The sequence below is a fragment of the Balaenoptera borealis genome, assembly GCF_965194805.1.
Source record: "Balaenoptera borealis genome assembly, chromosome: 12".
In the NCBI taxonomy this organism is placed as follows: Eukaryota; Metazoa; Chordata; class Mammalia; order Artiodactyla; family Balaenopteridae; genus Balaenoptera; species Balaenoptera borealis.
The window spans coordinates 31,962,122-31,979,552 of record NC_138869.1 but is presented as its reverse complement, the minus strand read 5'-3'; the positions used below and the strand labels follow the sequence as shown (position 1 = coordinate 31,979,552).

Sequence of the window (17,431 nt, the reverse complement as noted above, 5' to 3'; positions counted from 1 at the left end):
CAGAAGATATTGAAAATCAATAGCATGATTCATAGCCTCACCATATCATTGCCATGCCGCCGTTAGGTGGCCCCTGGAGTTTAGAAGAGTTCGAAGAATATTAAAATTGATTGAATTTGGTGTGCTGAGTCTGTATCTTTACTTGGGAACCACAGATTATTTCTTTTTGCAAATCTCTGCTCCTTGCCAATGAGACATTACGTTGCTTAATATACTCCATATACAGTTTTTGACTGCTGTTCAAGTAATAATTTTTAAAAGTTGCTTTTAGGAAATACTTTGTCATATGATCAAAACACATTTGAAGAAGGGACTTGAAACTTTGTTTTCAATCATGCAGGTGCCAGTAATACATGATTATGTTCTTATTTGGGGAAAAAGAAATCACACACTACTGACATAGATGGAATAAAAGGGAAAACTAAATATAGTTATCTTTAATGAATAGTTGATGTCTTAAAAAAAAGAGATCTGGTGCTGGCGTGATGAAGTCCTTTGCTACCTGGTTCATTTCTGAGTTGATTCCTAAAGGATTGCTTATTAGATACTCAAACTAGTTCCTTCCAGTTTCACGTTTTAGATGTTTGCTGTTTCTGATAGGAGAGTGGTGTTTAAAAAGCGAGACAGTAGGGGAGAAGATTGTGTTTTTGCTTATGGCTCATATAAGCACACACCAACACACACACACACACACACACGTACTCTAGCCTCCAACGCAGGCACCGTGAGCCTTTCTGGTGTTCATGTATTTATTCACTCACTCACTCATTACTGAATACACACCAAATGCCAAGCTCCATCATGGGAGGTAGGCTGAGAGCTCCTTGTCTCAGGGAGCTTAGAGCCCTTCATAGGCCATGCAGCATGCCCTTCAGATGCAGGTTTTCCTGCCCATTCTTACCTTGCTGGGCACCACCCACATTGTTCCTCAACACTCTGGGGAGTGTGATGATGACGGCCTTAACCCACCTTCCTTGGGACGGCCCTGCCCCCTCTGTCACTTCTAGTCTGTTGGTCTTTGTACAGCAAAGCCACACCTCTCACATTTGGCTCAAGTGAACCCCCTTCAGACAGGCAGTTCCACTGCTCAGTGCAGATGCCCTACACCGCAGTGTGACGTATGGCTGGGAAAGTATCTGTGCTTTGGGGTATGGATTCCATTACTTTGCAGTGTCAGGGGAGGACCTTCTGATGTGTTCCTCCCTTGTTTCTTGAGTTGGATATATCTTTGTAGACTTGCTTTTTCATTAGTGGTTTAGTGGGTTTGGAGAGGTGACGTGTGTGGGACCCTAAAACCTATGGCCTGTATCCAGTCCGGTTAAAGACTGTTGGGATTATGGTCTACTTCTAGGTACTTGGACATTTTCACACTTACCTGATGAACCTCTGGACTCCGTAGCTTTGCATTCCCGGTAGGATGGGTAATGCAGCTGCTGGCGGGCTTTGTCCTCCTTTGCTGCACCCTAATATTCTCAAAAGTTCTGAGAAATAAAAGGCACTTCCCTTTCAGGAAAAAAAAGAAGAGGGGACTGGTGATGGAGACTGTGATTCTAGTGTGATCTTCTGTAAAGAGTATAAATGAATATCCTCATTCCTTCTTTACTTTTATACCTGGTTCATTTGTTTGTGAGCCGAACCTGGCTGGAACTCTGGTTCAGTTTAGATTTGCTTGTCTAATTGCTCAGGTCAACGCCGCCACACTGGTGTGATTTAGGCAGCAGGCTATTCATTTCGGTGGCCAGGTCCTTACTAGAATTAAGACAGGCTTAGCCTGTCAAGTCACAGGCTGTGAGGGTAAGTTAGTAGTGTCACAGATAACAGGGCCTCAGGTCTAGCTCAGCAGGGAAGTTGGTGGTTCTTATCTCTGGCTGCAAAATAGAATCACCTGGAGAACATTTTTAAAAAAAGGCTGATATCTTGGTCCCACCCCAGACCAGTTAAAGTGGAATCTCTGGAGGTAGGGTCCAGGGCATAGGGTTTTGTTTGTTTTGTTTTGTTTTTAAAGCAGCCAGGGTTGAGAGTCAGAGCTCTAGTTCAACAGTGGCCTTTTCTGCATGGAAAAATTGATGATTAGGTGTTGAAGTGACTTGTTTGAAGGTCACCAAGGTCACATGAGTGTCACTGGGGGAAAAGTGAGCTTTGGTAAATGATTGGTTCATGTAACTCTAAAGCCTTCCAGGGGGTTGGTTTCAAATTGGCTTTATCCTGAGCTTCAATTTTGTCAACAGAATTGATCCATAGATTTTGCTTTCTCTGGCTTGGTTTCATTTTAAGATTTATTATTTATTTAAGTTATTTTGGCCGTGTCAGGTCTTAGCTGTGGCACCCGCGCAGGATCGTTGTTGTGGCATGCACGATCTTTCCTTGCGGCGCGTGGGCTTCTTTCTCTTTGTAGCATGCGGGTTTTCTCTCTCTAGTTGAGGTGCGCGAGCTCAGTAGTTGTGGCGCAAGGGCTCAGTTGCCCTGCGGCATGTGGGGTCCTAGTCCCATGACCAGCGATCGAACCCACGTCCCCCGCGTTGTAAGGCGGATTCTTTACCACTGGACCACCACGGAAGTCCTGCTTGGTTCCGTTTTTGAGCGCCTCTACTGATCCCCTGCTTGACCCTCAACCTTGAAGCTTCCAGCTCATGTCATAACACCTTCAGCAAGAGAGAGAAGAATCTCTCTGACTGGCCGGTGTCTCCATTCCCAAACATATGTGTCACTGGGGCTAAACATACGAGCCTCGTAAGATTGGTATAAGGACAACACCAGCTACTATGAGCAGAGCACCTTATTCAGCTCTGGGTGTGTGTGTAGGGCTTTTTAAATGCCTGATAACGTAGTGGAAATTTGTTGCCAAGTCTCTGTTTAGGTAATCATCACACCCCACTCCACCTGCTAGGTCACGAGTCATGGATTGGACAACCACATCATGTTGCCCCCATTCCTGCCAGGTCCAAGGGTGGGCCTTGTTTGACTTAAGCCAGTGAATCACTGTGAACTGTGTCCCTGGCCCCAGGGGTATGTGTGGGAATGGGGACACGGTTTTTTTACTCATTGTTTTGATACAAGGAGGAAGGATTATTCGTGAGTGATTATTCAGAGTGAATTAGCTCTAAGAAGCATAGAAGACAGGTACATAAGATATTTCCCATATGCATAGAAAATAAATCAGTCGAACAATTAGGAAACTTTTTATTGGGTATGTGGTTGAGCCTCAGTTTCCTTGTCTGTAAAATGGAGTTAAAAATACCAACCTCATAGGATCATTATGAAGGTAACACAAGTTACTGTGAACAGACAAGGAAGCCGACGAACTGTTTATTTAGTATGCTTTAGTGGAGGAAAAAATAGATTAGGAGACTAGGAGGTGGGAAATTTTATTATTGATCTGTAGAAGCTTAGAATGGTCAACTTCCTGAGGCTCTGAATGGCTCATCTGCAAAAGTATAGGATGAATTGGACCATATGTATCTAAACCTTCATCTTACTTTAAAAATGGTTAGTAACTTAGGTTTTGACTTTGTCATTCAGGACCAAAGAGCATGCATAGATGACACCAGGTTTACTTTTGGAATGTGTGTTTGGATTTTACAAGATTCCCATTTCTCTCTAAAGGGCTCATCTCTGTGGAGTAGCTTTGTTCAAGCATTGTTTCTTTTAAAGCCAGTCTTTGCAATTAACACGCAAGCATAAAGTACTTTACATGTTTCCTAATTTTTCTTCATGACCATCACGTTGTCAACAAAGCTAATGCCATCATGGTGAGATGATTATTATTATCACTACTCTGACTAATTTGGAATAATGTTTTGTGCTTTCTTGGTGCCATCTTAGTCTTAAACTGAATATGAATATACAGTTCCTCTAACCATTTTCCTTGCTTTTCAAAGGCACACTTGATTTTGTTTGGGTGCATTTAAATATTAACACAGACAGCTGGGATGTATTGTTTGAAGTGCAGTTCCAATTCATTTTGGATTCTGGGCACCTGTGATACTTGTCTTCTTACACATCAGTGCATTCAGGTGTGGGCTCACCACAAAAGAAATTTGCATCCATGAAGGAGCTGGGAGCGGAGGGCTTTGAACACTGTAGCAGGCAGATGGAAGCGCTCCATATTGGGGTAGCAGATTGGATTCATTCTGCGTTTTCAAAGAAATACATCATTAAGCAGTGTTTCTTTTCTGAACATTGCTGGCCTTGGAGGGTTTCAAGTTTCATATCTTCAGATATAACAGGTGACTATCTGGGGTCCAAAGTATGTGGAGGACTGGTTCACACCATGGGGTGTGTTCCAGGCCTCAGACTGTGCTGTGTTTGGATGGCAGAGGCCTGAGCTTTGTGGCAGGCATGCTTGTATTTGGTTCCTTGATCTGCTGCATACTTAGCTGTGTGACCTGGGACTGGTTACTTAGTGTCTCTGAGCCTTCATTCCTCCATCTGTAAAAGAGATGGAATGACCCCTTGCTCGATGAAGATCAAATAAGGCTAGAGGCCCTGTGCACCTAGGACATAGGCTTATGCATGTAGTTGGAACCAGAACCGCGGGTTCTAGGCCTACAGTTGTATGACCTTGGACAAGCCTAAGTTACTCAACTATTCTAAGCTTCAGTTTGCTTATCTGAATGGACCCATTATTGAGACATTGTATCTACTGCCTGGTAGTTCCTTGCGAATTATATAAGATAATGTATGTAAAGTGTTTAGTGCATCTTGAGTTCGTGGCACAGAGAAAAGGCTCATTTTAAGCTATTACTAGTATTAATAATAATCCTGGTAATCTCTCTAGGTTCTCCTGTAGTTGTTTTTCTGTAAAATCAGGAGGTTCTGTTCAGTTACCCCCAAGGTCTGTGCTTCTAGGCGGTCACTGGGCTGTGTGCGTTTGACACCCCTCCTGTGTGCAGCGGGGTGATGATTTTGACTCACCGCGCCTCTCCTGTCTTGCAGCGTTGACGGAAGGCTACATGGGATCCCTGCACGAGAACAGACAGGGCAGCTCGGCACAGATCCGCAGGCGCAAGGCTTCCGGCGACCCGTACTGGGCCTACTCGGGTGAGTTGACTGGTTCCCACCGCGATCATACAGGCCAGTTCACATCCCATTAAATTCATTCGAAAGCACGCTTTTAATCACTTTCACGCCTGATTTCTGTTTGTTCAAACCTTTTGTAGTTCACTAAAAGTTGAAATATTCAAGCCTGTTTTTCCTCAAGGTGATAAGTACCTTAATTTATCTCTCCCACCTGTTTTCTCAACCTGCTGTTTTCCCCTCAATTTGCATTTATTTCTGAACTTTACTTGTTAATGAGTTATTGTACCAAACTTGTAATTTTCCGAAAGACGCAGCCTTTTCTTGTCTCTTCCCAGTGGCTGTGATTTCAGAGAGCAGAAAATATAAGCCTAGTCTTCAGCTGCTAAATAGCTGCTAAACATTACAGCGTGTCACGTATCAAAATGACCTATTATGCTTTAATCTAAGAAATGCAACTTTATTTTCAAATCAAATCTTGTTAGTTGAATGTATTTCAGCCCTCTACGGTGTTTCTGTAGTTCGTTTCATTTTTTTTTTCACATTTCACCTTTGAGCCAGTGAAGAGAGAGAGCATTGTTAAAACTATGTTGAATACTACATTGGAAATAATTTTCTTACATTTGAAGGGGCAAAAAAAAAAAAAAGATCTGCAAGAATATACAGGCCTTTCTGGCTTATGCTTCTAACAACTATCAAAAATAAGATAGGTGGATTGTTATTTCTAAAAGAGATTTTGGTGCACAAAAATACATGGAAAATGTAGCGTAGCTAATTAAGGAGGAATGCTTGAGGAAGACAGACCACTTTGGAAATCACTCTAGCACTGAATAATTCAAATTTTTGTATGAAAGTGCTTGGAGGCATGGAGTATTAGTCTTAATAATAAATCTGTGCATTATGCAATGTTGTTGCATACAGAACTGAAAGGTATTATTTTCATAATGATACTCTGGTTTTAAACCCTGAATTTCCACCTGCAAATCCTGTTAAATTCATGTCAGTGTAAAATTTATAGGCCTGATCTTTAATTACACCTTATCTATTGGCTTTTTGCATCCTTTTGTCTATTGATAAATCTCCTGCCCCTACAGGGAGAATAGTCGATCTGTTTTGTTTTGCAAGGAACAGATAGTGATTCTGAAGTCTTCCATCACACCCCGTTCCTTGTGATTAGAATTATCTAATTAGAGCCTTTTTGTCACCATTTCTGATAAATGAAGGAAATTGGAAGATGAAGGCCGAAATTACATATATATAGCTTCTTGCCAAGAAACCCAAAGAAAATTTATCGTTTTGTACTCTGTGGCTCTGATATCAGTTAGGAAGAGGCATAAAGTGGCCTGCTATTTACAGTTCATCAATTTCGAATAATAATGCTGTTGGGAAATTGGAAGTTATATCCCATCAGCATCTACAATTGCAAATGGCTGTGAAGGAATGAAGGGCCTAAAAATGTTCCCATTACTTAGTTAAGAATGGACATAATTAGTGCAATCTTTGGGATGGAGCATTTGTTGATATTCTTAACTCTGGTGGACTTAATGAGTCTCCATTTTGTATTTCTGGAATGCATTGTGTCTGGATTTGGGAACTGTTTCTGTCGGTAGAACGGCTACTAGTTCATCTTCAGCGGGTTGGCATGCTCTTCTATAAAGATCCCAGTAGTAAATATCTTGGACTTTGCAGGGCATATGGTCTCTGTTGCAGCTACTCAAGTCTGCCTTATAGTGCAAAAGCAGCCATAGGTAGATGGACGAACTGGGTTCTGATAAAAATTGATTTATGAACAATGAAATTTGAATTTATTATAATTTTCATGTGTCAGGAAATCGTATATTTTAGACTTTTTTTTTTCCTCAAACATTTAAAAATAGAGAAATCATTCTTACTTTTCAGGTTGTACTAAAATTGGCGGCCGGTTGGATAGGGTCCACAGGCCATAGTTTGTCAACCTCTGTTTTAGTTGTTTTTTTTTTTTCTGGAATCAGGATAAGACAGTCATTTGAAGAATCCCCCAGAAGGATATAGACTGGCTTGGAAGAACCAGTGGAGTAACTTGCTAGGTGTAATGGAAAAAATAAAAGTAAAAGGAGAAGAAAAGAATGAGAGAGATATCAATTGATGGTTTATAGTCCTATACTTTAAACATCTTCCTGAAAATTCCATGGTGTCAGTGGTTATTTTCAGCAAAGTGGTGAAATATTGGTTCTCATGTCAAGAACACTTGGGATCCTTTAGAGACACTCCTTAGCATTTGGCAAATAGATAAAGAAAGGGCAGGAAGGAGTAAGAGTTGTTGCCTGTCACCTTTGGTACTTCAGACAAGGGCCTTAAAACCACAGTGTACCAGATGTTGAACTATGAGCTGCAGTTATTACCTATAGGTATAAATGTTGTTTGGAAAGTTGGACTGCCAAAAGAAAGGTCATTATTTGCAGAGGGGAATGGTTTTAGATTTAGCAGAGGTGAAGCAGGCCACTTCTGAAAGATTGGTTTAATGGTCCAGATTTTAATCTCATGACTCTAATTCACAAGTTTGTCTTAGTTCCTCCTAAGATAAAGGCATTGGTGCTTTGGGGGGTATTGTGTGTGAGAGTGTGAATTTTGAAGTCACATCGACTATGGTTCAAATCTAAGGCTTATTATCTCTTAATATCTTTATGATGTTGGGAGGGCATTTAACTGCTTGGAGCCTCAGTCTCCCCATCTTTGAAATAGGAATAATTAATAGAACTTCCCTCATAGAGATGTTAATGGGAATGAAATGAGATGATGTGTGTGAAAAATTTAACAAATCCCTGGTATAATGTACCTAATATTACTTCTTGCTGTTTTTGGCACTATTAGTACTTTTGCTACTGTTGATATTGTTGTTATTGGAATTCTCAGTTGGGTGCTATGATTGACAGTGGGTGATCCCTAGGTAATACTTGGAGCTAACTAGCTAAATTCTATCAGCCATAATTCACAAGAATTGCCCATTTGAGATGTGGGAATGAGGGTTAAGCCAAAACTATCCTTAAGTTCAGGGCTTGGCAGACTACAAACCAGCACCTGTTTTTGTCACTGAAGTTTTATTGGAACACAACCACGTTTGGCACTTGTTGATGGCTACTTTCATGTTACGACTGCAGAGTTGAGTAGTGGCCACATAGACCTTTGACCAGGAAGCCTAGAATATTATTATCTGGCCCTTTACAGAGAAGGTTTGCAACTCCTGATCACACTGATACAGCCTGGGTTATTGAGCAGATGTTAGCCTGACTCATAAACAAAACTCTCCAGAGATTTGGAACATGTCTCTGTGTTTTTTGGCCTTGCATTTCCCTTGAGCTGAAATATCCCCAGCAAATGTTCTAGGTAGCATTCACAGTGATTCTGGTGGTCCTGCTCTCGGAAAGTACTGGAAGGGACAAAGATGAGGGAGTGATGTGCTTCAGGAAGTGGAAAGGGGAGAGAGGAGTGGGTGTTGGTGGTCCAGGGGCCCCTGGGTTCTGGTGTCCTAATCATTAGGTTGCTATTGGGTACAGGGTGGGTTTTGGTGAATGATGCTGGTCTGATTATTCTGGTGGCATCCCACCTGGTCACTTGAGGAGAGTTGCGTAAGTATTTGAGCTGTGGAGAACTTGTTTTACGGATATTGTCATGATAGCATTTCACTGATACTAGTGTAACTTATCCCTTTAGGACTAGCCGAGTTATTTCAGTTTCACTGCATCACCTTGGATAACGTCTACATCCTATTTATATTTGAAATGCTAAACAACTTTACTTTCATAGGCTTATCAAATGATGCCATTGTGAACACCTGCAGCTTTAGGCTAGAGGACTGTTTACTGAGGAGCCTGGAGACAGGTGTTTTAGTCCCATTGTGCTCATCTGAGGATAGGTTATCTCTCTGGTTCTTACTTTTTTCTACTCTAAAAAGGAGTGCTCATAATATCTGAGTTCAACTTGAAAATATCACACATAAGAGATATGAAGCAGAACATAAATGTAAGATTATTATTATTAACTGTTAATAATAGCAGTGTAATTTCAAGATTGCTTTATATCTTTGGATTTATTTTCCTTATACCAAGAATAGGGAAAAGGAGGGAAAGACCTTTGATGTGTTTCATGCAGAATTACACAGAAAAAAAAATAAAGGCAATAGTTTTAAGAGTACCTCATTGGGAATATTACAACACTTTCTCTTCTGTTAGTTTTCTTGACTAAGATACAGATATTTTTTCTGTGTTACTTGAGGTGATGACAGCCCATGAATTTTGGAGTTCGCCCAGAACTTCTGTAATTATTACACAAAACGTAATGCATGCTAGGTAGGTCATTGTTGCCAGAAAGGGAAATGGGAAACAAATTTGGAAGAAGTTCAAGTGGAAATTTGAGGCTTTTTTTTTAATAGATCTTTATTGGAGTATAATTGCTTCACAGTACTGTGTCAGTTTCTGTTGTACACCAAAGTGAATCAACCATATGCATACATATGTTCCTACATCCCCTCCCTCTTGAGCCTCCCTCCCACCCTCCCTATCCCACCCCTCTAGGTTGTCGCAAAGCACTGAGCTGATCTCCCTGTGCTATGCTGCTGCTTCCCACTGGCTGTTTTACATTCGGTAGTGTATATGTGTGGATACTACTCTCACTTCACCCCAGCTTCCCCCTCCCACCCCATGTCCTCAAGTCCATTCTCTATGTCTACATCCTGCCCTGCAACTAGGTTCATCAGTACCATTTTTTTTTTTTTTTAGATCCTATATATGTGCGTTAGAATATGGTATTTGTTTTTCTCTTTCTGACTTACTTCACTCTGTATGACAGACTCTAGGTCCATGCACCTCACTACAAATAACTCAGTTTCGTTTCTTTTTATGGCTGAGTAATATTCCATTGTATATATGTGCCCCATCTTCTTTATCCATTCATCTGTCGATGGACATTTAGGTTGGCTCCATGTCCTGGCTACTGTAAATAGTGCTGCAATGAATACTGGGGTACATGTGTCTTTTTGAATTATGGTTTTCTCAGGGTATATGCCCAGTAGTGGGATTGCTGGGTCGTATGGCAGTTCTATTTTTAGTTTTTTAAGGAACCTCCATACTGTTTTCCACTGTGGTTGTATCTGTTTGCATTCCCACCAGCAGTGCAAGAGGGTTCCCTTTTCACCACACCCTTTCCAGCATTTATTGTTTCTAGATTTTTTGATAATAGTCATTCTGACTGGAGTGAGGTGATACCTCATTGTAGTTTTGATTTGCATTTCTCTAATAATCAGTGATGTTGAGCATCTTTTCATGTGCCTCTTCTTCAGGTTGTCTTTTTGTCTTGTTTATGGTTTCCTTTGCTGTGCAAAAGCTTTTAAGTCCCATTTGTTTATTTTTGTTTTTATTTCCATTACTCTAGGAGGTGGGTCAAAAAAGATCTTGCTGTGGTTTATGTCAAAGTGTGTTTTTCCCATGTTTTCCTAGTCTAAGAGTTTTATAGTGTCTGGTCTTACCTTTAGGTCTTTAATCCATTTGGAGTTTATTTTTGTGTATGGTGTTAGGGAGTGTTCTAATTTCATTCTTTTACATGTAGCTGTCCAGTTTTCCCAGCACCACTTATTGAAGAGGCTCTCCTTTCTCCGTTGTACGTTCTTGCCTCCCTTGTTGTAAATTAGGTGCCCAAATGTGCGTGGGTTTATCTCTGGGCATTCTATCCTGTACTATTGATCTATATTTCTGTTTTTGTGCCAGTACCATACTGTCTTGATTACTGTAGCTTTGTAGTATAGTCTGAAGTCAGGGACCCTGATTCCTCCAGCTCCATTTTTCTTTCTCAAGATTGCTTTGGCTATTCGGGGTCTTTTGTGTTTCCATACGAATTGTAAAATTTTTTGTTCTAATTCTGTGAAGAATGCCAGTGGTAGTTTGATAGGGATTGCATTGAGTCTGTAGATTGCTTTGGGTAGTATAGTCATTTTCATAATATTGATTCTTCCAATCCAAGAACATGGTATATTTCTCCATCTGTTTATGTCATCTTTGATTTCTTTCATCAGTGTTTTATAGTTTTCTGAGTACAAGTCTTTTGTGTCCTTAGGCAGGTTTATTCCTAGGTATTTTATTCTTTTTGTTGCGATGGTATATGGGACTGTTTCCTTAACTTCTCTTTCTGATTTTTCGTTGTTGGTGTATAGGAATGCCAGAGATTTCTGTGCATTAATTTTGTATCCTGTGACCTTACCAAATTCATTGATTAGTTCTGGTGGCATCTTTAGGATTTTCTATGTATAGTATCATGTCATCGGCAAACACTGGCAGTTTTACTTCTTCTTTTCCAATTTGTTTTCCTTTTATTTCTTTCTCTTCTATGATTGCCGTGGCTAGGACTTCCAAAGCTGTGTTGAATAAGGGTGGCAAGAGTGGACACATCCTTGTCTTGTTCTTGATCTTAGTGAAATGCTTTCAGTTTTTCACCATTGAGTATGATGCTTGCTGTGGGTTTGTCATATATGGCCTTTTTGAGGCATTTTTATAAAGCTCTCTCTTTTCTCTCCTCCCCCTCAAAGACTTGGGGAAAAACAGGTGGTGGTTTCTCCTCTCACCCCTTTTTAGTTTACCCTGTTTGGTTTTCTGCACTTTTAATAATGTATATCTCATGTTTTTCTTGTGTAGACAGATGCTACACACGAAGGGGGATATTTCTCACTGTTAGAGGACTTCAAAATTGAGACATGCCATGACCAAAATTCTTTGTATGAAGTGTCTGGTGTTGCACTGGGTCAAGCAGGATTATTCTAAAAGGCATTCCTTTTGTGGCCAGGAAATTGTGGGAGGAGATAGCCAATGTCCTTTCTAATTGTCCTGGGGTTTGATGACTTGCTCAGCTGTAAAATGGAGATAAAAGGACATACCTTGTAGGATGGCTTTGAGGATTAGCGGTAATATATGTAATCACCTGGTATGGCTCTTAATTGTATGCCACTGCACTACACTATTCACATGAACATCTTGTATTATAACATGCGTGCGTGTGTGTGTGTGTGTGTGTGTGTGTGTGTGTGTGTGTGTGTAATTTCCCCAGCTAAATGTAGAGTTTTTGAGGACAAAAATTATAGCTTATAATTCCTTGCTTTTCCTGCTTTGTACCAGAGTATCTCATTTTGTAGATATTTGGTGCATATTTTTTAAGTGGTTGAATAGATGGATGGATAAATGAATTCATGCCAGAGTCTGTGCTTGGGAACTCACTAAGGGGATCCTGCCATGAAATCCAGATAAATCAGTGGGTGATTTACAAAAGGTTTCACTGTTGGATCCTTTTAAGTAAGGAGCTCCCCTGGTGAACTTAAAATATAATTAAATTCCACCAAGGGGGGAAAGTGGCAGGGGTGGGGGTGATGGTGGTGGGGTGAATTGGGAGACTGGGATTGACATATATACACTAATATGTATAAAATGGATTACTAGTAAGAACCTGCTGCATAAAAAAATAAAATAAAATTCCTAAAGTAATATTTCCATGCCTATTTTTATTAATGTCTATACAAGGTAAAGCAAAATACAGATGCCTGCCAAAGTCTGCTTTTGTCATTAGAAAAATGGAAGGCAGTATAGAACCTTAATGTTAATATTGTCATATTATTTGCCCCTCTCCTAATGCCTCCTACGAAATCTCTTAAGGGAATCATTTCCCCAGAGACATGCCCTTTGCGATAAAGACCTTCTGGTCTGATGGGACCACACTTTTGAGATTCATTCTCCTAAGTCCCAGCTCAAAGGTATCTCTACCCAACCCCACTGTCTTAACTCATCAGTTTCCCCTTTATTTTTTACAATTAATTTCTATCTTCTCTTCAATTCCCTATTAATCTATTTACACTTTTTAAGTAGAAGTTATTTATTTCTTTGTTCAAGATACTTATTAATTGCTTACTGTGTGCCAGGTGTTGTGGTATAATGGGATGGGCCAGAGAAACTCCTCAGAATTGCTACGGCCAGGTACCATTAAAGATGGGCAGGTGTTTGCCAGGACATGCAGTGGCCTGAAGACATTCAATGGCCTGGCCGTGACTGGGAAGCTGGAAGCAGCTCAGTAGGTCTGGAGCATGTGGTAGAGTGGAGCAAGTTAAGGGAATAATGCAGAGTATTGGAGGTGGATCAGAAAGCGTCTTAACAGAATTCTACTAGTGACTTAGAACATCTTTTTGAGGGTGACAGGGAGTCATTTAAAGATATCATGCTAGAAATGGACTAATTTGCTTTTATGTTTGAGTCACAGCACGAGTTGTAGGGATAAGGATCGGTCAGCAGGGGAAGAGGGCAGGGTGAGAAACTATGAGAAGCAATGAGGTTGTATCATCAGGAATTTGAGAGATGAAAGAGCCCATGGGAATTCATTATCATTAGTATATGGAAGAGAAAGCAAAATGAATTATCTGGGATGATCCCCAGGATGACTGAAGATGGCATTGCATTTAATTTAAAATGAGTAAATGAGGAATGGTGGGTTGGTTATAAAGATAAAAAATTTGGACTTGAACCTATTGAGACATGGCATAGTGTTTTGCTCATATTTCTTACACCCTTTAAACTTTATGCTCCTTGAGCAGAACCTTTATCTGTAATTAATCTTTGTATCTCCCTGTTCCTACCTAAATGTTTTGGAATAGGAGGGCTTTCAAGGTAGGGAATACATTGTAGGACAAGCTGTTTCTTCCTATAGGTATTCTTTTTTTCTTTTACACTTGATCTGTGATTACAAGGATAGATTGGGTGAGAAAAAACACATATGTTCACACACTAATCAGGACTTTATGTATAAAAGAGAAAAATGTGGTGCCATATGCTTAAGGTACCTCGACCATTTTTCAATGCAAAGTTTGGCTTTTTTTTGCTCCACTGTTTGAATGAAATTACTCTAGCGTCTTAGAGATGTGTTCTTTATCTTTTTCTTTTTCTTTCTTTTTTAACCTTGTTCTAATCCTTGCTACTTGAGTTCTAAAGTTTCTTAGCATCTTCTCGCTGGAGGTGGTTTCACAAGTATTTGTAAAGCTAATGGACACTATTGTACGTTATAAGAGGACATCAGTAAATTCTTTAGGGTCCTTGGGACCCTTGGAAAAAGCGTATTAGGAAGATGAAATATTGTTCAGTGCTTGTTTGGTATCAAGTGCCATGTAACAGCATTAACAATTTAAATTGTTGCTATGATGAGAAGCTTAAAACATGGGTAAATCGAAGGCTAAGTGTTTGGGTTTTAAATTGGCTCTGAAGGTAGTGGGTTGACGGAGCCTTTTTCAAGGGCTCTTGGGCAATATCTGTGAAAATGTTAAATACTGATAGTCTTTGATCCAGCACTTCTGCTTCTAGGAATTTGTCTTTTAGAAATACTTGTACATATCCCCAGTGTGGCGTTGTGAGTGTAACAGCTAACCATCAGTAGGGACTTGGGTAATTTTAGTACACTCTTATGAAATGGTTAGTAAACATCTACCAAAATGAAATAGGTTGAGCGACAAGATATATAAAAAATAATTTGGGTAATAAGGTCCCATCAGGAAATAGAACTGAGAAGTTTGGAGACTATATGCAAAAGTTAATTGTGATTATCACTGAGAAATGTGGGACACTGCTTTTTTTTTTTTAGAAATTCACGTTCTTTTATTTATTTATTTATTTATTTATGACTGTGTTGAGTCTTCGTTTCTGTGCGAGGGCTTTCTCCAGTTGTGGCAGGTGGGGACCACTCTTCATCGCGGTGCGTGGGCCTCTCACCATCGCGGCCTCTCTTGTTGCGGAGCACAGGCTCCAGCCGCGCAGGCTCAGTAGTTGTGGCTCACGGGCCCAGTTGCTCCGCGGCACGTGGGATCTTCCCAGACCAGGGCTCGAACCCGTGCCCCCTGCATCGGCAGGCAGACTCCCAACCACTGTGCCACCAGGGAAGCCCCGACACTGCTTTTTTAAAATTTATATTTCTATAATATTGTTAGTATCTTATAGAATTATATCTAGAATATTTTAATTTCTTATACCAGTACATTCATAATATTTCCTAAAAGAATCCTTTTATTTTATAATAGATGGCTGAATTGTATCAAATTTAGGCAGTTTTCTTTGTAACAATTACAAGGGGAGAGAAAGAAGAAGAAGAAAAAAAAACACTACAAGGAAAGCCAGAAGGAAAGCAAAAGGCTTTTTGTCTCTTTAATTGGCTATATCTAAATTTTTTAGGTGCAACATTTTCACTGGCATTTCAAATTTCATAAAATGCTGATATGAATCATGCAGAAATTAATGAACTGATATTGACTCGGTTTGAAAATGAACAGCAAGATTTATTGAGCAAAGCAGTAAATATTGACCCAGACAGAGGTAAGGTCAATATTTGCTTTGATATAAATCTTAATATTTAGTAATTATAAATTTTGTGGGTTTACAGAAGGCATACAGAGAGTTATCTATAAGTATATATTTTTTGTATCTGTGATGGATCAAAGTCAGACATCTTTTTTCCTGGTCATAAATTTGAAAGGATGATAGTCTCTCCTTTAAAACTAGTTTCTTTAGGGCAGGGGTGGGGTGAGTGTGGGTTAGTGGAGGGACATGATTGATTTAAATGTTCAAAGGAAAAATATACCTAGCTTTATACATGCCTAATAATTGGAGAGCAATGATTTGCAGTGTTCTCTGTGATTTACTTAAAAGCTACTCATCTTCATTTGTAACCTAACAAAATGTACTCATTTATTATATCTGATTTAGTTCATAAAACCCACTCTCTGACAATATAAAACAGAGGAACATTCTGTCATTCCCTTTGGATATTGTTAAGCTCAGTTATGTGGAATTTTTTTTGGCAAATAAAATATGATTCATATATATCATGCTGAGTAACATTTTATTGGCTTTTCCCTTTTTGTAATTATTAAGTTTAACTATACTCTTATTCCTTATCTTTTCTCTTCTCTTGGTTGGGTGAGCCTGGTAGCAATACAAAAGTAAGGGAAAACTTACTGGATTTCATTGGCTTTTGAACTTTTAGTATTGCCATTACATGGCTGGAATAAGTGTCTAATGTGTGCTTAAAGATAGGATATTCTGTTTGTTTAAGTATAGTCAGGAACTCAGTTCACAGGATCAAGTGTAATCTTGTACCTGAGCAAAAGTCTTAAGTCATATATGGTCCTGTTATGGTCAGTCCACCATGAGTATTACTAGTCTGATAACCGTGTGAAGTGGTGATGTTGGCCCTCAGCAAAGATTTGTTAAGTGATTCTGAAATTAACCTCGCCTCCATCTCTCAGCTGGTAATTTCCCATGACCCTATTTGAGACCAATAGCATTAAGGATAGTGTATCTTCTTGGTTGTCTTTCTAGCTATTAAAATTTAACTGTACTCTGTTTCATTTATATTAAACCCCATATTCTATCATGTAATAAAGACCTTGTTTATGTTGAAAAACAAATCAGTGGTAGGTGTATAACGTAGAACCTTGCCTTCTCAACAAATGCTTTCTGATAACTTTAGGAATCCTTGCTTTTCATTAATAGTACTACAGTGTATAATAAATAATGTTTTCCCTGAGTGTAGTTATTAAATGTGATTTTTTTCATGTGAAAAATGACTTTACTGTGGTATAAAAACTTGACTTTAGCATAATAAAGTCACTTCTTCTTGAGTTCTTTATCAAGGAGGAACTCACAATTTGGTGCTAATAGGTCTTTTAACACTTGTCTGTCACTTGCCAACATCACTTTTTAAAAGAGACGGGTCTTGCCCAGAGCCTTCAGCTGGGAGAGTATTTTAGAATTTGATCCTTTGGCTTTCATTATTTCTTGGTACCCCTAATATATGACAGACCATGCTAGTTTTCTGTTTTGGTGTGTTAAGTTTCCTATTAATTACATATTTAAGATTTTTATAAAAAGTGAGTCAGTTTAAGAAAAAAATTTTAACTCAGCAATTGTACAGCTGGCATTCCAGTATGGCAAAATGAGTCTTCTTCTCTACCAGATATTATCACCATCTTGGAAGGATTGAAAACCTCTTATATGCCATGCAATCAACCTGTATCTCTGATGTGAAAAAAATCCAGAAGGGTATAGAGTTTCTTGAATTGGCTTAAAAATTATGGAAAATATTTAGTATCCTAATTTTAAAAAGTATAGCTCATTGTATGTCCTGGTTCTGGTTACAGTCACATAGATTATTAAAAATCTTAAATACACACTGGCCCAGTCCCCCTGAATTTTCCCTTCATCGCTGCCTCAGCCACTCTTCCTGTTCTGGGACCTTTGGGATTGAACACCCATCCTCCACCATCCATTGTCAGTGTTTATTGCCCCTGATTTGTTAAATGTTTTACCCATCATCCCTGCTTATCATGATGGAGGGAATTTCAGAGAGTGAAAGGGTTGACTGTGGGGTG

At 39.5% G+C, this 17,431-nt stretch overlaps 1 protein-coding gene across 6 annotated transcripts in view; it reads left to right on the top strand.

The window, feature by feature from the left end:
• PTPRG (protein tyrosine phosphatase receptor type G) overlaps nucleotides 1-17,431 on the top strand; it is a 718,755-nt gene that overhangs the window by 168,143 nt on the left and 533,181 nt on the right. For all 6 annotated transcript variants that reach the window (XM_082344647.1, XM_082344649.1, XM_082344646.1 and 3 more), the window contains exon 2: nucleotides 4,936-5,040. In XM_082344647.1, the coding sequence (XP_082200773.1) occupies nucleotides 4,936-5,040 (105 nt within the window). The remainder of the gene's footprint in view (nucleotides 1-4,935; nucleotides 5,041-17,431) is intronic.